The sequence below is a fragment of the Eucyclogobius newberryi genome, unplaced genomic scaffold (assembly GCF_026437365.1).
Source record: "Eucyclogobius newberryi isolate DKJ021-1_F unplaced genomic scaffold, fEucNew1.0.hap1 SCAF_6, whole genome shotgun sequence".
NCBI lineage: Eukaryota > Metazoa > Chordata > Actinopteri > Gobiiformes > Gobiidae > Eucyclogobius > Eucyclogobius newberryi.
This window is the reverse complement of record NW_027316278.1, coordinates 28458113-28482100: the sequence shown is the minus strand read 5'-3', so window position 1 is coordinate 28482100 and position 23988 is coordinate 28458113. Positions and strand designations below refer to the sequence as shown.

Below are 23988 nucleotides of genomic sequence, written 5' to 3'. Positions count from 1 at the left end.
CTCACTAACGCACTCCTCCACTCATGCACGCCCCGTGCATACTAATTAGTTGTAGGAAAATGGAACATTACCGTTGTAAACGGGCGAAGCCCGTGCAAAAGTTCGCACTAAACGAGCACTTTACATTCGCGGTCGTCATCCCCATATAAAGCACTCATTTGCGCTAAGTAGCTCACGAATACGTTCCCCATCTCTTGCATGTTCCGTGCATATAAGCATGTAATGCAAAAATTGAACATTATTACTGTATAGAGGGCCAAAAACACAAAGTGGGCGGAGCCCACTCAAAATTATCGAAAGTACCCGTCAGTGACCAGGGACCCACACCATGAGGTAGGAAAGCGCGAGCGCTTTCCGAAAATGTATAGTTTATGATATTTGAAAAATGGGAAACATTGTTTTCGCATCGGAATATTATTCTTTCTTTCTTTCTTTCTTCTTCTTCTTCTTCTCGGGACCAACCCCCCTATTTTTCACCCAGTGAACATTGACGAAAAGTCACAAAAATTTGCACACCTCTAAAAATCGTGCCTCTCTACATTCTGGCTATTTCCCTTTTCTAAAATAAAAAAAATTGGCGCGTCAGCGCCACCAAATGTACCAAAAATGCATTGAGAGATGGGAAATGACCCAAAAAAAATCTGATCGTAGAATCATGAAATTTGGCGCAGAGGTAGATGGTGACAAGAGAAGTAAAAAATATTATTACGGCAACGCCGTCCCCCGAACCAAATGTCGGCCATATTGCTTCAAAAATGGCTAAACATGACTTCGGAGTTTTTCCAAACGTCGTACTTTTACGAACTCCTCCCAGGGCGTTGGCCCTAAAAAGCTGAAATTTGGTGAAAATGCTACTGAGGAGTGGGACATCAAAAGTTATCCAAATTACATTGATACCTCTCACGGTCTCTGTGCGGCGAAGCCGCAAACTGTAACTAAAATTTCAGAAATCTCCCATATTTAAAATTTCTGCCGTTTGCGCAGATAAAGTCCGAATTGCATCAAATTAGAATCAGTTGTTAAACTCTTTGCCCTAAACCTACTTGAAGTGAAATAAATTCATTTGGCGCCACAGCGCCCCCTACAGATTTTATATGGAGGTTAAATGTTTAGTTTTGCGAAATTATATGAAATTTGACACACAACTCAATTTTAGCATCCCCATCAAAAAAGTCAATGAGACCCATGTCATAATTGTTATGGCGTTGCCCAACGATGACCGAAACCTTTCATGTTATTCCAATGGGGAAATCGCCAGAACATGTTTACACTTTAGACTTTCACAAACTCCTCCCAGGGCGTCAGCCCTATTAACCTGAAATTTGGTGGGACTCATCTTCAGGGGTGGACCATCAAAAGTTATCCACATTTTCATTCAAAGAGTCACGGTGTCTGTGCGGCAAAGCCGCACATTTTGCCAAGAATTCAAAATAAAATAGCTTTTTGATGGTAAAACAAAGGGGAGAAGATGTGACAGCGTCACAGATTCAGCAGTAGGCGTAATAAAAGGACAATTGGGGCGCGTTAGCGCCCCCTCCTCTTGCTGCGTGGCGGCGGTGTGGCGGCGGCGTGGCGAGGGCCGATCATTGCCGCTTGCGGCTATATTTATTATTATTATTATCAAATGGTTTCCCACTGAATCCGCAGAATGTGCGGAATTCACTCGTTTACGCACACGCTGGTGATTTACTCAACAAAAGCGCTAATTTGCCTTAAATGTAAAAAGAGTCATGGCCCGGTGAAAATTGTTGCCTTATTTTGCTGAGAAAATGTGCTGGGAGGAGGAAAGCCTGCTCCTATATCCACTCTGTTTGGCTGCACGCTGTGCCAGATGCGCACCACCTCATGATGCGGACATGAACAGCACAAGTATTCATTTAACTCACGCGGTTAATTGATGAGCAGAAGCACATTAATGCCTAAAATGGCCACAGAAACTCCGTCGATCATATAAACTAGATAGATTTGGTCGAACTTCATATTATCAAAAGCACTTTTTAATAATAAATTATGTAAATTTAAACACCGTATTTTCCGCACTATAAGGCGCACGTAAAAGTCTTTAACGTCCTCAAAAACCGGCCGTGCGCTTAATAGTCCGGTGCGCATAATATGTGGTTTATTTCTGGTTGTGCTTACTGACCGCGAAGATATTTTGTATGGTACATGGTGTATAAAGAAGATTTGGGACATGCGACGCTGATGTGCGATTAGATTACAGTACTCCGGAACCGGATGTCCCAACAACATGTGCAATGCATTCTGGGAACAGTAGTCTACCTGCACACGGCACACGCGACACTTTGTCAAAACGTTACACCTACCGGTAAATGAAGGACCCCAAGAATCTTGGCCCAAGATGGCGCCTGCCGAGAGACCATTGGAACTCTTATAATATTAGAAATGCGCTTACGGGCTAAACTATCAGTCAACTGTGGGAATCAAAAGGCCGGAATCATCACTGAACTGCCGCGTGGGTCCGAGATGCGGGATCACATGACTAAAGAGATTTTAGCACGGAGCACTATCGGCGCTTTGGCTGCTTTTACCATTATGCGCCCCAGCAGACATTAAACCGGGACACACGGGACAAAGTATGTGCGAAACCAGGACAAATGCACCGGAACACGGGACGTAAACAATCGGGGCTGTCCCAGGTAAATCAGGACGTCTGGTCATAGCTATGCGGGATGTACTTCGGCGCATTTGAAGGATTTGATGACGAGGAATGAACAGAAAAAGTGAGTGTATTGTGATGTATTTTACGTGTTGCAACTGAACAAGGCTGGGAGTTGTTGTGAATACGCTAACGTGTCTTTTAGCGGTAGCAGAGTGTGTTCTGTGTTTGTATTTTACCTGTTTACAAGTGATCTTGACTGAGAATTGATTTGGATATGCTAACGTGTCTGTTAGCGATAGCAGAGTGTGTTTTGATGTTGAACAATGTTGATCTGAATGAGTTGAACGCGTTTCATAAAGTTCAACTGACTCTGACTTATCAGTCTGTTTTGTTTATCTTATGCGCTTAATCGTCCGGTGCGCTTTATTTATGGACCAGTACACATGGTACACAGATAGCTGATGGTGCGCTTAATAATCCGGTGCGCCTTTTTGTGCGCAAAATACGGTATTTTTATTATTAACCAACGGAGTCCTGTGCTGGACCGGAAGTGCGAATACAACGGAACTGCCGAAAAAAAGAGGGAAAAGTTTGTTAATATTTTTGTTCATTTGATTGGGTTCAATATGCCTTTACCATTAAAGGATGCCATTTCAATGCCATTGTTGATTCTCGAATGTTATATAAAACTCTCTGGTTGAACACAACATAAAAACACAACAGGCAGATGTGATAAAATGTGAATATATGATTATATTTCTGTGATGTATTTTATCTGCATAATAGTGATATTTTATCTGCATCATTAGTCTAAGAGAAGAACGGGTGTGTGACAGCATTTATTTGTGAAGGGGTCGTAAAGATGGAGGGGGGGTGATAACCCAGAGGAGTCTGGGTAATGTTTACCCAAGGCTTGATCTCTACGGAAAAATACCAAGTGCCTTGATGTGAGGCTGACCAATGAGAAATGTGACCCGCCTATTCCAGAATATCTAATAAAACCAACCAGCATGGGAAAAACAGGGTGAGACGCGGGGGTGAGACGCAGGAGGGTCAGCCAGGCTCCTTACAACGGCCTGGCTGACACAGTCCCCGCGTTTTCTCCCATGCATGCCATACAAATGTCTGATCTTTCTGTGTCGTTTCATATTCTAAGTTGAATTGTGTTCTCTATGTGTTAAGGAATAGCATCGGGTGTATGTCTAATTCCATGACATTTTCTGGTCCTATCGAGCCGGACGACAAGCAGCCCCTTCGCGGAGATTGACGGGTGAATCGGTGAAGTCTGTGCACAGCTAAAAGGAAGTCCACTTTTCCCGTGGCCGCCCATCGCACCTCAGTCTCCGCGAGGAGAGCGCGTCGTTTCGAAGCAGCAGGAGAACACAGGCGACAAAGAAGGTCAGACAAAACATTGTGTGTGAAAAAGAGTTAGCCATAAAACGTTTTTATGCATTAGTTTGATATTTACTGGAAAAATATTGTATGCTTTTATGCGCAGTTAGGTATTACTGAGGAAATACCCAGTTTCATATTACTGAGGAAATATTTTAGGCAGTTAGGTATTACTGAGGAAATACCCAGTTTCATATTACTGAGGAAATATTTTAGGCAGTTAGGTATTACTGAGGAAATACCCAGTTTCATATTACTGAGGAAATATTTTAGGCAGTTAGGTATTACTGAGGAAATACCCAGTTTCATATTACTGAGGAAATACGCAGTTAGGTATTACTGAGGAAATACCCAGTTTAATATTACTGAGGAAATATGTGTGAATGTAAGCGCTGTGCACGAGCGAAGTAAGTAAGAGAGAAGTGTGAATGTGTGAATGAGGATTAATAAGTGATTCACTAACGAGTGTGAGAATCACAATTAATCATTCAAGGGTCACAAGGCGTTATTCTGAGAGATCTAAAATTTGCAGTCACGGGTGAATCTTAAACACCACGTTTATGTCCGGAGGAATCTAATATGGAATTTTCTCTAGAAGCTTGACATTAACCGTGACTGTAAAGCAAGTAGCATTTCTCTCAGACGACCGAGACCAAATAATGCCAAAATTATCACCCCAAACTGTAAAAAGACAAAGGAAAAGTCATAAGAGGATTTTGGAGGGAGACTTCCAGTGTGCTCAGATGACGTGGCAGAGAGGGGGAGATAAGGGGGGTCAACAAGATAGGAGAAGGGAAAGCAGTTCAGAGGACGCTCTGAACTGATGAAATAAGTAAAGCTAAACTCAGCTGGTTTTAAATTTTAGTTAATGAGAGCTCTGTAGAACAAATTTAAGGGTTTTGTTTGATTGACAACAATCAATTATAAAGATTTCATTAAATTTGATAAGAGATGAAGATGAATTCAGATTTTTATAGATGGCCAATATTTTGGGGGAATGTGATGATCACAGACAGGACACTTCCTGTCCCCGACATAGAAGACAAAAGTTGTGTTTTTACGGTATCGTGTTTTTTGAGTGCACAGAACAAAGCTACGTTTTGTTTTGTTTTGTTTTGTTTTATTATTGGACTTGACGGAAAATTATCTTTTTGGACTTAATGCATGACTAGATGAAAGTACAGGACAAAAAGACAGAAGTGTTTTTAAATTTAGAATAAAATGCAGGCACGGGCCTGGGAGTGATAATGTGGGTAAATGAGTGACTACTGATGTTTTTGGACATAGGAGTAGAATGGGTAGTAAGTAAAGTGATAGTAAAAGTTATATCAGTAACTTATTTATTTGTATTATCATGAGGAAACCTCGTATTGCGATGTAGACGTAAGTGAGGGAATAAGTTAAATAGTGACGTCCGATGTCCTCCTTGGAAAGACATGAATGGGTCATTAACTAAAGGCAAACGACACCAAGTCATAAAAGATAGTCAGAGATAAGGGGCTATTGACTGGCAAAGAATCTGGAGGACTCAGGATGGAGCAGATGTCGTTATCTTTACGTATCACAGTGACAATTAACAGCAACACCACCTCAGGGGGGGTTGACGTGATGGGTAATAGGAAAAGCTAAAATTAACAGGGAAAGAATTTGACATTCTAAAGTAAATACCTGAAGGATTGTTGAGATTCAATCAAGAATTGAATAGATTTAAATTAGACAATATCATCTAAATTTAGACGCTATAGAAGTTATGAAAACCAATGATAACAGGACTTAAACATTATAGGACTCAGGACGGAGACAAGAGATGGTTAGACTGATAAAATGATGTGCCTTATAACCAAGGGGAAGGTTTAGAATCATTTTGATTGTTATACACATATAGACTTGCTAGAACAAACTAATACACAATGTTTGTAAAGCACCACATGAGCAGGTGTGAGAGATTGAGTTTGAAACTCACCTGAAGCACATATAGAAGATTAGCACATATTACATTAGATGGGTGATTTTATTCAGGCCACACCCACAGAGGAGATGTTAAATTTGATGAAGAATTCTAAGTTGTGAACTGACCCTTAAGGCCAGCTCAACGGGGGAATTATTGAGATAATTAGTATTGTTTGATGTATTTGACTCACACACACACACACACATACACACACACATACACACATGCGCGCACACACGTGGACACCAGACTTTTAGAGTTTGAAACTTTTAGAGTTTGAAACATTTGGAGTTTGAAACAAATGGTGGTAAAACAGATAGGTTTGGCAGTGTCGGATTACAGACACAGACACACAGGGTGGGGGCCCAGCGCCGTGTAAGGGGGGGCTCAGCCAGGGATGTGACCACTGAACTGTGAAAGGTCAAGAGGTGACATTGCGGAGTTGGAGTGACAGACGCAATTCCATCTCTTCCTTGATTACATCCTGGATTAATGAACGTTGTAAACTATCTGGATTATTTAATTTTGTTTAAATGTAGTAGTTTGAGAAATGGGAATTCCATATCTCAAAAAGGAGGGATATGTACGTGTAAACAAATATTACGAATCAATAATTACTAAAAAAAAAAAATTGTAAACAAGAAAACTGTTTGAAATACACTGAATTGTCGAAAAGACTTTGTTTATCACCACAGAGAACGTGTTGGAGATGTGGTGTTTACAGAGACGGAGCCAAGTGGACAGCCAGTGGACGGAGCCACACCGTGTCGTCCTCACACCGACCATGGGGAGGACAAGATCATGGGTGCAGCAGACAACACAGCACCAGATTCATAACATCGCAGACGCAGGACTTCGTTTGTATTCTTCGTTTTGTATGCAGAGACAACACACAGATTCGTGTACGCAAAGTACGATACTTTGCTACGATGAACGAGAGCCAGAGGCTACGGTGCGCAGAGTACCATACTCTGTGAAAGAATCAACAGTTATCATCATCACAAGTGATGACGGTAATATGGGTGCTGAACACCTGTATTATGCATCGGACAATCCGGACAATCAGGACAATCGGGACAATCGATCAACATACACAACTGTGTATACCGGTAAATGGAATAAAGGGAAGAAAATAAGTGATCAACTTGAAAGGTTATGAAATGCATGATGTGTAATAATGTACAATGTATAATTGACATGACAGAGGCTGAAGAAACGCAATGGCATATTATACAGCCACTGTTGTTTGCACTAACTAAGATTGTTTTTTATCTGCTACAACATAACTACATGTAATGTTAATGAGATTATGAATTGAGATGGGAAATGTACCAGTTCATATGTGTCATAGGTGTGACCGAAGAGAGCAGTGGAAGGAGGTCTCTTAAGAAACCAAGCGAGGATGTATGGTGGTGTGGAGACACAGTGCTGAGGGCACTTGGAGGCAAAGGGTGTGGGACGTTGTGCCTATGTATCCCTTTTGTGGCCAGCCATGGTCAGAACAAAGACCAGCATCACCCAGAACCATACCGCAGGGTCAAGGTCGAGAGGTTAGTGGACAGTCTGGTCCCAGTAGCACCTGATACAACGTATTTGATTCTATTGGGGTGTCCAGAGGTCCCTGACGAGAACTGACTGACCAGAGAGCAGCGGGTTTAAGGGCTTTCCGCTTGTACTTCTATATTTCCCATCACACCGCACAAATTATAGACAAGATAAATTGTCTGTTTGTCAAATTACAGAGATTGACCAATCTGACTCAAAATTTAGGACAGTAATGCAGTAGAAATGTTGTGGGCCGAGAGAAAAGAAGTGTGTTCAATGTTGAGAACTGTGAATAACTTTTTGAGTGTAAAAGTGTCATTTTAACACCAATATGAAAGACATGTTGAAAACTGAAAAGAATAATATGTTTGGCATATGATACAGTAGACTAATGCTTTGATAAACAGGAGGGAAATGTGATAAAATGTGAATATATGATTATATTTCTGTGATGTATTTTATCTGCATAATAGTGATATTTTATCTGCATCATTAGTCTAAGAGAAGAACGGGTGTGTGACAGCATTTATTTGTGAAGGGGTCGTAAAGATGGAGGGGGGGTGATAACCCAGAGGAGTCTGGGTAATGTTTACCCAAGGCTTGATCTCTACGGAAAAATACCAAGTGCCTTGATGTGAGGCTGACCAATGAGAAATGTGACCCGCCTATTCCAGAATATCTAATAAAACCAACCAGCATGGGAAAAACAGGGTGAGACGCGGGGGTGAGACGCAGGAGGGTCAGCCAGGCTCCTTACAACGGCCTGGCTGACACAGTCCCCGCGTTTTCTCCCATGCATGCCACACAAATGTCTGATCTTTCTGTGTCGTTTCATATTCTAAGTTGAATTGTGTTCTCTATGTGTTAAGGAATAGCATCGGGTGTATGTCTAATTCCCTGACAGCAGATGAAACAGGGGAAAAGATAAAATGGAAAACAAATATTTCATGCCAAAAACCTGACCATAAAAAAAGATTGTAAAGAGGAGGGAAGTCCATTCCTAATGAAGGGCCCCCAAAAGGCTCCCCAGCCGCTTCTGTGCTAGCCATGTTAGTCTCGTTAGCTTGTGAGGCGGTTTGTTTCTCACCAAGGCCTTGTTTCAGCTTTGATTGTTTTGTAGCTTGCTGTACCCATGTTGTGTTTTCAGTGTTTGCTCATCCCTTGCTCCTGTTTCTGGGATTATGTACCGTAGGTGGAACAGTGATTTTTAAGGCAAATTTCAGCAGCGGTGGAGCGATTTGGTGTGTCTAGACCAGTGGTCCCCAAACTACGGCCCGCGGGCCGCATCCGGCCCACTGGGCCTTTTAATCCGGCCCGCCAAGCTTGTCCAAGTTATATTAAAAAATTATTGTTTTATAATAATATAATAATTATTCTTATTTTTTTGCAAATGTCAGAGTCAAACTGATACTGTGGCTGGCCATTCACTTTACCTTTCACCTGTAATGCCCACATTTCCCCAAGAGATGACACTGTTCCCTCTATAAGATCTATGGCGCGCAGAAAATAAAATTCACCACAAACGGCCACTGGGGCAAATCAAGCAGGAAGCCCAAGTGTTTGACACACTGTAGATCTTATGGACAGTAGAAGCACTGTCCAGGGGACACGTCGTGTTCTCTACATTTTTTTGTTTCAAAACACTGCGTGTTTTATTACAATCAGAATCATATTCACTGAGAAATTGGTCTTATTAGTCCCGCAGCGCAGAGCGGACCGCGGCCCGAGGCACGTTCAATAGACACTGGCGTGTCACTATTGTGTAAATGAGACTTTCTTGGCCAGACCTGACTCACGAGTCAAAAGACACATGTGCATCATTATCTGGACCATTTTCTGTGTAAATATCTCATGTCACAGTAACACTCACTCGATGAGTACGAGCTCAGGAGCAGATGATCCTGATGTGAAGACACAGGTAAATCAGCTCACACAGAGTCAAGGACAGAGGGGACAGAGGGGACACTAGAGACAGCTGTGATTTGTTCTAAAGCGGGTCTAAAGCAGGACTAAAGCGGATGCGCCGCGTGCGCCACGAGACCCCCGGTTTAAAAAACGCATCACTACTGCGTTTATGTATGTGTAAATATCTCATGTTACAACGTGGGCACGTGCGGTTTATGACAGGTGCGGCCCTGTTAGTTTATGAATAATATCATCCAGAAATGGTCATGAAGTGGCACATTTTGGAGCAGTTGATGAGCATAAAGTCACAGCAAGAAGCAAAAGAAGCATCAACCTGGACAAAGTGTCCAACCACTGGAGAAGTGAGAAGGACAGAAGTGCAAAAATGTAACATTAAATTCAAAATGTTTGCATATTCTGGTGACATTTATTAAGATTTTTTATTTATGGATATTAATCATTCCATGCTGTTACTACTAGATCATTTATGGGTAGAAGAAATGCTAATAAAAAAAACAGTCCAACACTCTTTAAACTTAACGACTTTTATGCTTCACTGAACGAAACAAAACCTCCGGAGGAAGTACAGAAGATGCTGGTCTTGTTTGGCTCGACCTGCATATGTGAGACATTCAGTGTCATGAACATGAACAAACGTCACAGATCCAGCTTCACTGACCAACACCAAAGGATCGATCCTGAGAATTGCCACAACAAAACTTACACCAGACTTTGATGCAAAACAGGGAGATCAACAACACTGTTCCCACTGAAATAGAAGGTCACTTTTCCTGCTGTGTTTATTCAACTGAAATGTAATTAAATTAATCATTATTTAATGCATTTGGAAAACAATTTGTACATTGAGCTTTGCATTTGTTTGCTTTGTTACAATTTACAGGTCAAATCTTGCGTGTAATTTATAGTAATTCATTCGTTCACACAAACACACCATATTTTCCTGGCCCGGCCCCTCGGCCAAATTTTAGAACCCAATGTGGCCCTCGAGTCAAAAAGTTTGGGGACCACTGGTCTAGACCGACGTCATAACCAAAAGTCCCCGCAAAGCATGCATCCTTCTCTCTTTACAAAACTAAAAAACGTAAGGTTATTGTTAGTCTGTGGAATATAATAATATAATATATATACAAATTTCAGGACATTTCCAGGGCTCTGGGACGTGCAGGTCGAATCACAGCCAACCCTTCTCATCCTGGACTATTTGAGCCACTCCCCTTAGGCAGGAGGCCACTCCCCTCAGTCAGGAGGCTACGGTCCATCCGGAACCTCCCGCCAACAGTTTCTTTCTCTCTGCCATGAGGCTCATGAACACTTCCTAAACACTGTCACTTTAACCATAATGTAATCACTTTCTGCACTAGATATGGAAATTCAACTGTAAATTTGTGTACATAGAAAGCCTATTTTCATATTTTTTTTATTTTCATTTTTTTATCTTATAGCCTATTTAGCAGATTTAAATTGTTTTCCTTTTTGACTTTATATAGGTTGTTTTATCATTGTTCATTGTTATATGTTGCACCAAATCACCAAGACAAGTTCCTATGTTTGTGAATTCTGTTCATTGACAATGGCAACAAACCTTTTCTGATTCGGATTCAAGCCACCTACCACCAAAAAAAATTATCCGGTGAACATTTAAATAATTTATCTTGAATAGCAACATTTCAGACTTGGAAAAAAAAATATTGTGGCACCGTAACCATTTAAGTACTTTAAGTATGTATCTATGAAATGAATATAAGGCTAAAGTACACGCTAGAGAATGTTGTGCCCCCTGGTTCACAATGGATAGAAAATGAGCGTATAGGGAACACTCAGAGGTTTCAGCTGATCAAAGATAAAAGCAGGAGAAAATGACATTGGCTTTGTAGCGTAAACAAACATTTAGGACTTGAGTGTTTACAAGGGAAGATAAAAAACAGGACGCAGACTGGGAAGACAGACTATGGAGCAAGATGAAGGCAGAGGACAATCACTGACTAATTCCCTTTTATTGCAGAGAGACTTCAGTGCCGAGTAAATGTATTAAGAAAAGAGAATGCACTTTATAGCAGCAGATTCCTGACACGGCTTAAAAAACATATGCTTGAAACAACAAAGCAGCGTGAGTGAGCTCCATCGCCCACTGATCTGACTTCAAACACAACGTCTGAGTCAGGCCATATGCATCTTTAAAGGGATTACATTTCCTCTGCAGCTTCTTTTTGTTAGAACTGTGACTGTATTTTGCGGCTTCTCAGCAGAATATTATAAACAGAATTGGCCAGTAAAAATATATATAATTAGCATCTCACAGGAGATTATTGGTCTGGCATCATCAGTTCATCTTCAGGACATTTAGTTAGATTAAGGCACAGCTTTGAATATTGAGCCGTTATTGAGCTGAGCTTACAGGAATGAATGACTATTTGAATTATGAAATATGCATAATGTGAGTGTACAGGTGTCTCTTTACCGCGGATGCACAAAATAAATGTGTTGTACTTTTAGGACAATAAAGGACAAAACATTTATTGAATGCCATAAAACTCAAATCTTAATATTTTTTGAAAATGGTGCAGCCCATGTTTGACATTTATTATTTGTATACATTAAATTTAATGCCTGACCTTTAGTCATTTGAGGAGTACAACCAGTAGCAGTATTGAAGTGTCCATGTTCTACGACATTCAAAGTAAAGAAGAAACAATTATGACATTACATAGAATTTGTAATGCTAAACAGTCTCTCCGCGTCTTCTCTACCTGTGTGTCAATAACGTTATGGATTAATATGTACACGTACGTAAAACCGCTTGCCAATTTGAAGTTTGCGAGGCCGGTGAGAGCGGCGCGTGTGAGAGGCCGGTGAGAGCGGCGCGTGTGAGCTGCGTGTGAGCTGCGTGAGAGGCCGGTGAGAGCGGCGCCGCGCGTGAGAGGCCGGTGAGAGCGGCGCGTGTGAGCTGCGTGAGAGGCCGGTGAGAGCGGCGCCGCGCGTGAGAGGCCGGTGAGAGCGGCGCGTGTGAGCTGCGTGAGAGGCCGGTGAGAGCGGCGCCGCGCGTGAGAGGCCGGTGAGAGCGGCGCGTGTGAGCTGCGTGAGAGGCCGGTGAGAGCGGCGCCGCGCGTGAGAGGCCAGTGAGAGCGGCGCGTGTGAGCTGCGTGAGAGGCCGGTGAGAGCGGCGCGTGTGAGCTGCGTGAGAGGCCGGTGAGAGCGGCGCCGCGCGTGAGAGGCCAGTGAGAACGGCGCTTGTGAGCTGCGTGAGAGGCCGGTGAGAGCGGCGCGTGTGAGCTGCGTGAGAGGCCGGTGAGAGCGGCGCCGCGCGTGAGAGGCCGGTGAGAGCGGCGCGTGTGAGCTGCGTGAGAGGCCGGTGAGAGCGGCGCGTGTGAGCTGCGTGAGAGGCCGGTGAGAGCGGCGCCGCGCGTGAGAGGCCAGTGAGAGCGGCGCGTGTGAGCTGCGTGAGAGGCCGGTGAGAGCGGCGCGTGTGAGCTGCGTGAGAGGCCGGTGAGAGCGGCGCCGCGCGTGAGAGGCCAGTGAGAACGGCGCTTGTGAGCTTCAATGTTTTATGGAGTATTTCATTGTATAATAACTGTAAAAAAAAATAAAGGTTTCTACTTCACGGATTATGCCTATCGCCGGTTCGTTTTGGAACGTAACCCCGCGATAAACAAGGGTTCAATGTACATGGAAAAGCTGGGGACACACCATTTTGGATGGAGATGGTGCAGTAGTTTGTTTGTGGCAGGGGAAATGCCCTGACATAACCCTTTCCTCAGCATCTTCTCATGGTATAGAGGTATAGACGTTGCGACATTCAGTCACAGTGGGGTTGATTATTTTCCCCTTCCCCATCTGTTTCTGTCCCTATGGAGGTGAAATAAGTTCAACTGCTTCAATGCATCACACTGACGTCAAATGGACTTGTCTTCACAAAAAACTTCATTCAAACGTGAAACTTTATGTACATTGTGAAGTGAAAAATGAACTAATTCTTCCAGGCCACACCTCAATTAAACATGCACCAAATAAAGATTGAAACGTTATAAAAGGGTGTGTATGAGCTTACCACAGCTCCAGTCCGTCCTCTAAAAGGTATACATGAGGCGGCTGGGACACATCTGTGCTCAGCTGAATGACTGGCAGAAGGAAAGGGTAGAGGTTCTTACTCTCCGCCCCTAGGCCCTGCAACAACCCAAACAGACATCAAAAACACAAAAATGAGACAATGTACAAAATTACAGCAAAAGTCTACTTGAAACTATCTGAAGATCCATATTCTACTTTGTGTTAGTGCAATTCTTTCATTAGGCGGGATTTTTAGACATCATCAGTGGAAACGGAGAATACTTTTATGAACAGCATTGAAGTTCTTTCACTTTGATGAACAAAAGCCATGTCAAAAGTATTTTAGTACCCAACCTTAAGCAATACTATTTTTACTTTCACTAATGGTGCGTTCAGACGGTGGCGTCAAGACGTCAGGTTTATATTCAAAGTCTATGTGGATGTGCGTCCAGGGCATTTGGGCATTTAAAGCTGGACTTTTGTCCCGGCAGCCAATTAGAGATTACTATCCAGTGATGTAAGTATTTAATTATCCGGAAGGACCAAAACAAACCCACACTGGTAAAAAACCATCCAGATGCAGCTCTGCGAGCAAATGATGATATTCATCAAACTCTAATCGCCTCTGAAGTTTCTGTTGGACCCAGATAAGCCGCCGAGCTGATCGCCTCCATTGTTGTGTTGGGCTTTGTAAAGTAAATGTGCCAAAGTCACTCTCTCAACCTGGTTTGACATCGCACAAAGAACAGCTACCGTGTGGGAAATACAACAACTCCTCGACCGCACATGTGTGTTGGACCTGGCTTTGTCCTATTTTTGACAATCTTTAGCCCTAACTTAGAAACATATGGGTTTGCATCTTGTGTTACTTGGGAAGCCATATATTACCACACTTTCCCTAAAGCTGGTTTTAACAGTTTGAGAGCCACTGCTAAAGAAATAAAAGTAGCTCTTCATTTGAATGTGGCAAAAAAAAAATATATATATATATATATATATATATATATATATATATATATATATATATATATATATATCTTATGGCTCAAGACAAGAGTGCAAAAATAATGGTAGATATGTTTAATTAGATAATCTAGTTAACCACATTTGTTTCTCAAATTGCTATTCCTTTGGCCATCCAGCTGGAACATTTATTTGACCTTTAAGGAGTTGTTTTTTGTTCTGTTTTTTGATATACGCATTAATAATAGTCCAAAAATGATGTGGCTTTCCACCTCTTGCTAAGATTGTATAATGAGAATTCTATGCCTTGTAGAACAAACTGTGACTCAGCTGGTTTTATTGCACAGAGCAGCACATTTTGGAGCCCTAATTTAAATACTTGAATTTACTCGGATATTGGTTCTCCCAATATTTATAAACAGTGTCATTTTTCATATTCTCATATTCTAATTTGCGCAACAGTTAATTTAAAGAGTTATTTCGCAAGTCAACCTCTAAAGAAAAAGTCAACATTTGCATATGTCACAAAAGAGCAGAACATAACCTACCCTTGAGAATTGTCAGGGGCGTTGCAAAAGTATGAACCAGCCACAAAACAAAGTGGAAGGAGATAAAAATGACCCCACTGTCCCAGCTATATACACTTATGTTGAGAAGTGTAGGCTCCATGGAACCGCCATATTTACACTGGCTTTGAACGTCCTAAGAGAATTTATGACGTCCTTGAAACTTCACTTCCTTTCCCCCCCCACATACACTGACCCCTAACTACACAGATAAGACACTCAGTACAAGACACAAATCCTGGAGAAATTTGTGTTTGCGAAATAAGTTGTAAACTGAGTAAATTATGTAATAAAACATGAAATTACTAACAACAATAGAAATGTCTGCAATACGATGCAATAACAGCCAAGAGCTATAATGACATAGTCTGTTCTGTTTGAGGGTAAATGTATGAGCTCAGTACCTTAACCAGGTGAATGAGAGTGGTAAGAATGGCACATCGAAGCATGTTGTGTTCTTCAGACTGTTTCCACAGCAGAGGTAGGTATTGCACTAGACAGCCAACATACGGTTTAATCTGAAAACGAAAAACATTTGATAAAACAATTATGCAACAACTCTTTGATCCAAGTGCTCCAAACATCAACCTGATTTTAAACTATGTATGAGCTACAAACTAAAGACAATTGGAATGGTAATAAACATAGGGCTGCTGGCTATGGAAAACATGAATCGGGAATATTTAAATCATATTTACAATCAATGATAATTGGAAAATATTTTCTTTTTGAGGTGGTAAATTACCTTAGCGTGCCTAAAATGAAGCTAATAAAATAAATTTGATTAGCTCCTAAATTTGATTTGATTAGCACTAAATCCATTAGCAAAAGTAAGAAGAAATATAAAAGGTTTTAGATATTAAAAAAACTCTAGTGTTGCAGAGCTGGGTAGAAGCTAAACAATCATGATGAAAACTGGTTCTAGTGTATCAGAAATGACAGTTTAATGAAAAAGTACTTTGAGGCCTCCCTGTGCCCGGTGGCAACACTATGACTGGACACAGCAACTTTACCATTTTTGTACTCAATACACATACACAAGAACTGTCAAAAAGAAAAACGAAAGGAAAAAAAACAAAGTAGTGTACCGAGAGGACACTGTCCCACTAACCTGGCTGTGATGACATTTTAGTGAGTGACAGGAGTGAAATGAAAAGCTCGTCCCACAGCGTCTGTCGACATTGCGTTTAAGCATTCGACCTCTCGTGGGTTGGAAATCCCCCATGAGCCCAGTAAGAATATTGAATGACATATTTTACAGACTGAGAGGGTTAAACTGAGAGGGTTTAACTAAGGAGAGTAAGAGTGACAGCTCACGCAGATGAGAACCATTGGGGTGACAGATCTTGTAGGCGTATGTATCTTGTATGTGCTCAAGATGTGAATGTGAATAAAGAGCTCAGAAGGGTCGAGGGGAAGGTCATTTTAAGGGGATCTTAACGGTAAAAAGCAGGCAGAACTAACCAGCAAACCAATGACAACGCCCGTTTAAAGAGTTGAAAGATTTCTCTGAGCCGTTTTCCCTCTGAAAGTAAAGCCGTACCTGGATACTGACTCTTTCGATGACACAGGAGATGACGTGGAGGACTTGCATTTTGGTGTCGCATTCGGTCACCTGCTGCAAAAGCTGAAAGAGCAGCCCAAAAATGGACTCCAGGTACTAAAAACAAGGGGGAAAAAGCCAAGCATTACTCGTTTCAAAGATGCATTATGTAACTTTCTGGTGGAAGGTTTGCTACCTGCACGTCTACAGAGATATGCAATTGCTTTGTCTTAAATGTGGTAAACTTATCCATCTTGCATTTATTCAATTACAGGTTTTTATGACGAAAGATAGCTTGAAAAACATGCATTCTTGCTTTGCGCTGGGTCAATATTTATTTACTGTCCTACGGTTTATTGACAGGTGCGGCCCGTATATGTACAACTTCTATTTGCTTTGTAAATTTCGTGTACGTGGCTTTTATTCAGAAAAATTAGCCCGAAAAGTATGGTATTCTCCTGAAGGTCTCCTGAAAGTCGTTTTGCATGCCTACAAAACAACAATTTCAGTATCATCTTGTAAATTACATATCGGCCACCTCGAGATGGACGGACAAAATTATACTTATACTAGATGCAAACTACGGAATTACATGTTGAACTGTGAGATACAGAGCAGTAACCAATCATGATAATGACAAATACTTACTGGGAGGAACTGTTCTGTTCGAAACTCAAAGTCATCGACAGGTTCCGGACGTTAAGGACAAAATCAAACAAAGCTTTATACATAAAAGGAGTTATATAATGTTAAATGTTGTTTTCAGTTGTTTTAACTCTACAAAAAAGAAGTTACTCAAGGATATTGAGCTTGAGTGTAGTGGCGGTCTCGATGCGCACCTGTGGGCAAAAGAAAGAATATCAAACAGAAAATTCAAAGTGAAACAAAGGCACAATTAAAAGCTCCATACTTAGGCTCAAGGCAAGTTAAGTAAGTAAGAATGTGATAAATGTGGGAACTTCAAATGAGGTTTAAAATAAAAGTGAGAACAGAGTGGGAACTCCTGGCAGGAAATATTCACACAATCTTCTTTGAATGCAGAGTGCTACCGAAATGTCTCACTGAGCATGAAGCAGATGCTAAGAGGAACGCTGGTAGAGCCAAAGTAAGATTTGTAAATAAATAGCGGTGGCCCCGAATATAGGGTTTACAAGAGAAGACACAGAGAACTGCTTGGCCTTTCTTGATTTTTCCACTATCAGAGGAGAGGATGGAAGCTCCAAACAGAAGTATATAGGAAACAATCACAAACGGCTCAGTTAACTGGACAAACTGGACAAACCCAAAAAAATATTGGGAGGCTCTATCCCTTATGTCTTGGGAATGTCTGACAACTACAAAGGCTTTTTAGACAGCAAAAAAATCCTGTTTATTTTAAACACGGCAACACTTTAAGGACAAGATGCGCACACAAAAACAGAGTAATGTATTGTATTCTATCAGATGCAGTGAAGAAAGTTGTAAAGACCGTTACAGGTGAGACTAAACAGCCACTGCACAAGAGGCTGTATCAGGACAGAAGACATGCAAATTCAGGATTACAGAGCGTTGTGCATCTTCATCTTAAAGCTACAAACCACTCTTCTGAAGACAGTGAGGTGAAGATTCTAAGCAGGAGAAGAGATGGTTTGAAAAAAGATTTGAAGCCATTTTTGTAAAAAATAAATAAAAATAAAAAATTTAGAGAATCCTTCTTTTAACCGACATGGAGGATTTTTAAAAAAGTGTCCAGATGACAATTGAATAATTTGCAAGGGATGTCAAGATTATTTTCATAAAAACATTTAATGATGATAACTGATAAACATCCATCCATCCATCTTCATCCGCTTTATCCGAGACACTTCCTCTAACTCCTCCGGGGGGATCCCGAGGCGTTCCCAGGCCAGCCGAGAGACAGTCTCTCCAGCGTGTCCTGGGTCTTCCCTGGGGCCTCTTCCCGGTGGGACATGCCTGAAACACCTCCCGAGGGAGGCGCCCAGGAGGCATCCGGAACAGATGCCCGAGCCACCTCAGCTGGCTCCTCTCGACGTGGAGGAGCAGCGGCTCTACTCCGAGCTCCCCCCGCCCAGCCACACGGTGGAGGAAACTCATTTCGACCGCTTTTATCCGCGATCTTGTTCTTTCGCTCACTACCCAAAGCTCATGACCATAGGTGAGGGTAGGAACGTAGACCAACCGGTAAATAGAGAGCTTTGCCTTTCGGCTCAGCTCCCTCTTTACCACAACGGTCCGATGCAGCGACTGCATCACTGCAGCAGCTGCACCGATCCGCCTGTCGATCTCACGCTCCATCCTTCCCTCACTCGTGAACAAGACCCCGAGATACATGAACTCTTCCACTTGGGGCAAGTGATAAACATGCCCCTCTTAAAAGAATCAGGTTCAAAAATAAGAATAATGCAGACATGGCAGCATTATCTCGAGAGCATGAAAAGGCCTGGGCAGAAGCCAAGGCAACCAAATCAGCAGGAGACTGGCAGCAGTTTTGTTATGAGCACAGCAAATATGTTTCTACTGTTTAACTCATGTTTTTAATTCCACAATTCACACTGAAAATATCCCATTACTATCTACTATTACTACCTTTGCACAAAGGAGGCCAAATAAATGATTTGGGTAATTACCGTTCAATCTCAAAACTGCCAAGCAAAACTGGAGAGTTAACAAGTGACCAGGTGCGTGCTTTCTTAACCAAATATTCCATTTTAAATAGCTAAAGTCCGGATTTAGATGAGTACTATCACAGCTGGTACCAGAGTTAAAAAAAAAATATTGTTATTGCATTGGACAATCATGAATGTGCTGCTTTGTTTTTGATCTGTCAAAGGATTCTGTAGCGGTCAATCGGTCAGTCAGGTATGCCGACTTCAAATGCCTATTTCCCTTTTAAGCAACCAATCAGGATCACAAGGAGAATAATAGTGTCAGAGCCTCAACCTGCCCAACACTCTATTGCCCTTATTCAAATGGGAAAGGAATCAGCTGATGATAAGAAGCCTCAACATTTTGTAGTGAATAATTAATGGAACAGACTCAAAGCCGGCTGGAAAAAGAACCAATCATATTTGATCAACATTAGACTTACTAAAAGCCTGTCCGTGGCAAATACTCAATTTGCAAATTTTTTTTTAAACATATCAACATTAAAATTAAGCTTTTTTTTTTTTTTTACACAGGGCAGTACAATTAATCAAATGTTAATCAAGACTGGGTCATTTCGTCAATGATCATCTTGGGTCTTTTAACTGAGAAGTTCAAAGCTAATCCTCTGTAAAGTACAGTCAACAGGTGATTTGTAGCAGAGTTCAGATTTTTTTAGAAATAAATCGAGGTATTTTTGTGTTGCACTGATTAAACGTCTGTCTTGATTATGTCTTGTTGTGTTTTAAAATAAAACAAATACATTTAATAAAAAAATGAGTGGGGTCATATTGCTCAGCCCTATCTTGATATGAAAGAGATTTGCATTTGAGTATGCAAATTTTATAAACTCAACGTACATCACATTTTTGTTTTAAAATCTTTATTTTACGTAACATCAATAATTTAACCTAAATACCCAGTGTACTCGCATGAGACAAATCTACAGAAGTATGTTGTACAGTTAAAGTATCATATGTATGTTTTATGATAATCACATTCAAAATCTTCAAAAACATTCTTATGGATAAAAAATGTACTACAGAGGAATATTTTGTATCTAAGTCCTATTCAATTTGACCTTTTAAAATTTGAAACCATTTCAAGTACCGGGGTCCCAGTACCACTGGTTGAGAAATGGGAACGACTGGTTAATCCATATACTGAAATGTATACATTACAGCCCATAGCTGAATAAAGGCTGACCAGTGACACAGTTAAAACACAAACAACTGTTTCAGTGAAGCTGCACTCATTAACATGTAACAAAAGGTTCAATGGTGAAAACAAGCAGCACCCGCACTAAAGCGCTAATGAGCAAACGCACAGCTCAGAAAACAGTGATAAAATATGGCCTGCTCGACAATGGCTCAAAGCATTTACTTCACATTAATATTTAGAGTACACGGTTACTCCAAGAGCCTGTGTGAAGACATTCATAGTAACTTACAAAGGAAAAAATATACACGGTTACACAAAGGTTTGAATATTACTTATTTTCATTGGTAGATGCTGACTAGAATGTGCCTATGATTTTGATGAATCCTGAGGATGTCACAAATGAAAAGACCTTTTCTTTGCACTAGTGGGAAAATTATAGTTATTTTTGTACGATGATCAGATACATTAAGATAGTTTACTTATGGTGCATGTTACAATAAATGGGTTTTCATTGGTAATTGATAGAAATGAGGGTTGATTAAGAACTAGACCAGAGTTCTATCTGAGGCTTTTTATGGCAACATTTTTTAAAGAATTGTTGTGACTTTGTTTTCATAATGTGGCACATGCAGTAAGTTTGTAGACCATTTGCTTCATGGTCACCCCCGATTTCATACAACACTGCCTTGTCTAATAAAGCCTGCGATTTATTATTACATTTAAGAAAATATATATGTTAATAACAAAAACATGTAAATAAAATTCCCCCTCTCAGTTCTGCAGTTATAAACAGAAAGTGAATGGTTTGACTACAATGACTAGGTCAAAAGATAAGGGGGCGTGAAGCAATTTTTCAAACTTTCTGAATGGTGCGTGTTAAACTGGAATATTTCCCATGAAATTAGAGGAATATTTTGTATATATATATTTTGACAGTCAACAACAACAAGACGCCATCATGTACACGACGTCAGTCAGACAGCCCCATACTGCATCTACGAAAGCACAGACAACTGCCTTGATCTGAAAATATCTTACTAAAACAACTTACTTTTTCGAATAGCCAAGTCGATATTTCACGAGGTTTAGGAAACTGTCTTCCGTGAAATGTCGGTAGCATAGCATTGAACCAGACTTGCCATACATCGCCGATTTGGGATTCCAAAACATTCTCCTGGTAACTTGCGGTCAGCGACAAGGCATCATCACCATTCTGGGGCCCAGACACTACATTTTCTGTGTCACAAAATGGTGATGACACCCTGTCTCTAACCGCATGTCTCTTGATACGGACAAATTGTGTCCAAAGACGTCCTCCACCCTTCCGTTTGGGCCACTCAAAGAGCCCGCTTCCTTCATGAGAGCAGTGCAGTGCGACACATCTCCGTGTCATTGTAGATAAAAAGCAAAATTTGTTGTATAAAACACAAAATTCCGCTCGGTTTAGTGCATGTGAGATAAGAGTATAATTCCGGCTATTGCAATCTCCCAGTGTGTCGTCACCGATTTTGCGACCACAGTCAAAGCATTCGGTTACCAAGACGGCTGCTATGGCGCGTTCTCGGGTTTGGCGGAATGAACTCATAATTTTTTTTTGTCAATGGTTAAAACTAACCGTCCAGACTTCGTTGTGAAAAAAAGAAAGCTATATTCCACTTATTAATTTTCTATGGTTTATAACTCTGTAATTAATGGACCAATCCACATTAAACAAAACTGGAACAAAAGTTCAACTCTGTCAGAAGAAATAAATAAAAGGAAAATAATTTTAGGCTCAGAAAATGGTGCCATCGTTCTACTCCAAAGACATGACTGTTGCCAATTGAAAGGACGTTAAGACATAAGATTAATATGACAAGTTCGTGAAGCCAATTCCAAACAATTGATCATCTTTCAAAAACATTAAATCCTCCAGAGAGTTATGTAGGCCCCTGCCTAGCATCTGAGATAATGATATAAAAATTCTAGAACATGAACGCAACCCATTGCAAGTACAGTAAATGATACACATTTGCTTGCGGCATTCCAAACAGGCAGAACTGTGGGAGAGACTCCATAGGCATCCACTGATGAGATGCCCTACAGCTTCATGGTGCCCTGGAACTCTCAGAATGAATGGTATGTCAGCTGGGTGCCATTAAAAGATTCTCTAAACTTAAAACCTCTAGCTTATGTGAAATGATGCTATGAAAACTGTACTTCTATACAGATTAAGTAGCATATTCGTGCGTGAAGAAACAACATTACTTATTTAGACTATTATGCAACAATTAATCCCTATATTTTCCAATCATCACTGCTTGAGTCCAAGCATGCTCACTGCAGGAAATCAATCAATAACTCCATTATTGGTACGCATTCATAAGTCTGGCATTAGCTGAAATTGCAGATACATAAACTATTTTTCCTTAAATAGGAAAGCATAGGAAGGATAGTCACTCAAAAGTTTAAAAAAAATTAAAGACAATTGATCCATTATTAACCCTACAAAAGTTTGATTTAGACAGCTCTATAATCTCAATGTGCAACAGCTCCCGTGTGTGTGCGCGTGCGTGTGTGTGTGTGTGTGAGAATATATATAAACATTTACTAAATAAACCTAGAAAAACTTGTCAATTGTAATTATTTAGATGAAATCTAATTTGAAATAACACACTCATGTTAAAACCCTGCTGCATAATAGTAGTTACTGCATTTATTAGGCCCGAGCGCCACAAGCTGGCGAGAGGCCTATTAATCTCGTAAATGAATGTGAAAGTGCGCACGTAGTGCGCACGAAATCGAGCGCGAAGCGCTCGCCCACTTCCAAACACTCACTAACGCACTCCTTCACTCATGCACGCCCCGTGCATACTAATTAGTAGTAGGAAAATGGAACATTACCGTTGTAAACGGGCGAAGCCCGTGCAAAAGTGCGCACTAAACGAGCACTTTACATTGGGATGACGACCGCGAAGCGGTCGTCATCCCCATATAAAGCACTCATTTGCGCTAAGTAGCTCGCGAATACGTTCCCCATCTCTTGCATGTTCCGTGCATACAAGCATGTAATGCAAAAATTCAACATTATAACTGTATAGAGGGCCAAAAACACAAAGTGGGCGGAGCCCACTCAAAATTAACGAAAGTACCCGTCAGTGACCAGGGACCCACACCATGAGCTTTCCGAAAATGTATAGTTTATGATATTTGGAAAATGGGAAACATTGTTTTCGCATCGGAATATTATTAGGCCCGAGCCCCAGCAGGGCGGAGGGCCTATTGCTCCCGCAACGCTGCCGAAGGCAGCGTTGCAACTGTCTGACCAAACATGCGGGCGCAGCCCGCATGTTTGGTACCCCGTCGCCCCTGGCAAGTACAGTGAACTAGCCCATGCCGAAGGCATGGATCATGCATACTTACTCCTGCTATGACAGAAATAGTCAACAATGAGTGAATGGGCGTAGCCCATTCACTCATTGTTGACAACAGCAGCGCGAAGCGCTGCATTCCTCCAAAAACCCTCTTGGCATCGTCCCGTACGCGAAAATCCATGCCGCAGGCATGGGTCATGCTTGTATCTGCTCAAATCAATGGAAGTCTATGGGGAGTGGGCGGGGCATCCCGACGGAATAGGGAGTGACGAGCGCGTAAG

The 23988-nt window shown here is 41.3% G+C and overlaps 1 protein-coding gene across 1 annotated transcript in view; it reads right to left on the bottom strand.

The window, feature by feature from the left end:
• Nucleotides 1-23988, bottom strand: part of ipo11 (importin 11) — a 194003-nt gene that overhangs the window by 89817 nt on the left and 80198 nt on the right. The window contains exons 17-21 of the mRNA XM_072432530.1: nucleotides 17356-17389; nucleotides 17199-17239; nucleotides 16551-16667; nucleotides 15412-15525; nucleotides 13480-13595 (exon numbers count right to left, since the gene is read on the bottom strand). Coding sequence (XP_072288631.1) covers nucleotides 13480-13595; nucleotides 15412-15525; nucleotides 16551-16667; nucleotides 17199-17239; nucleotides 17356-17389 — 422 coding nt within the window. The remainder of the gene's footprint in view (nucleotides 1-13479; nucleotides 13596-15411; nucleotides 15526-16550; nucleotides 16668-17198; nucleotides 17240-17355; nucleotides 17390-23988) is intronic.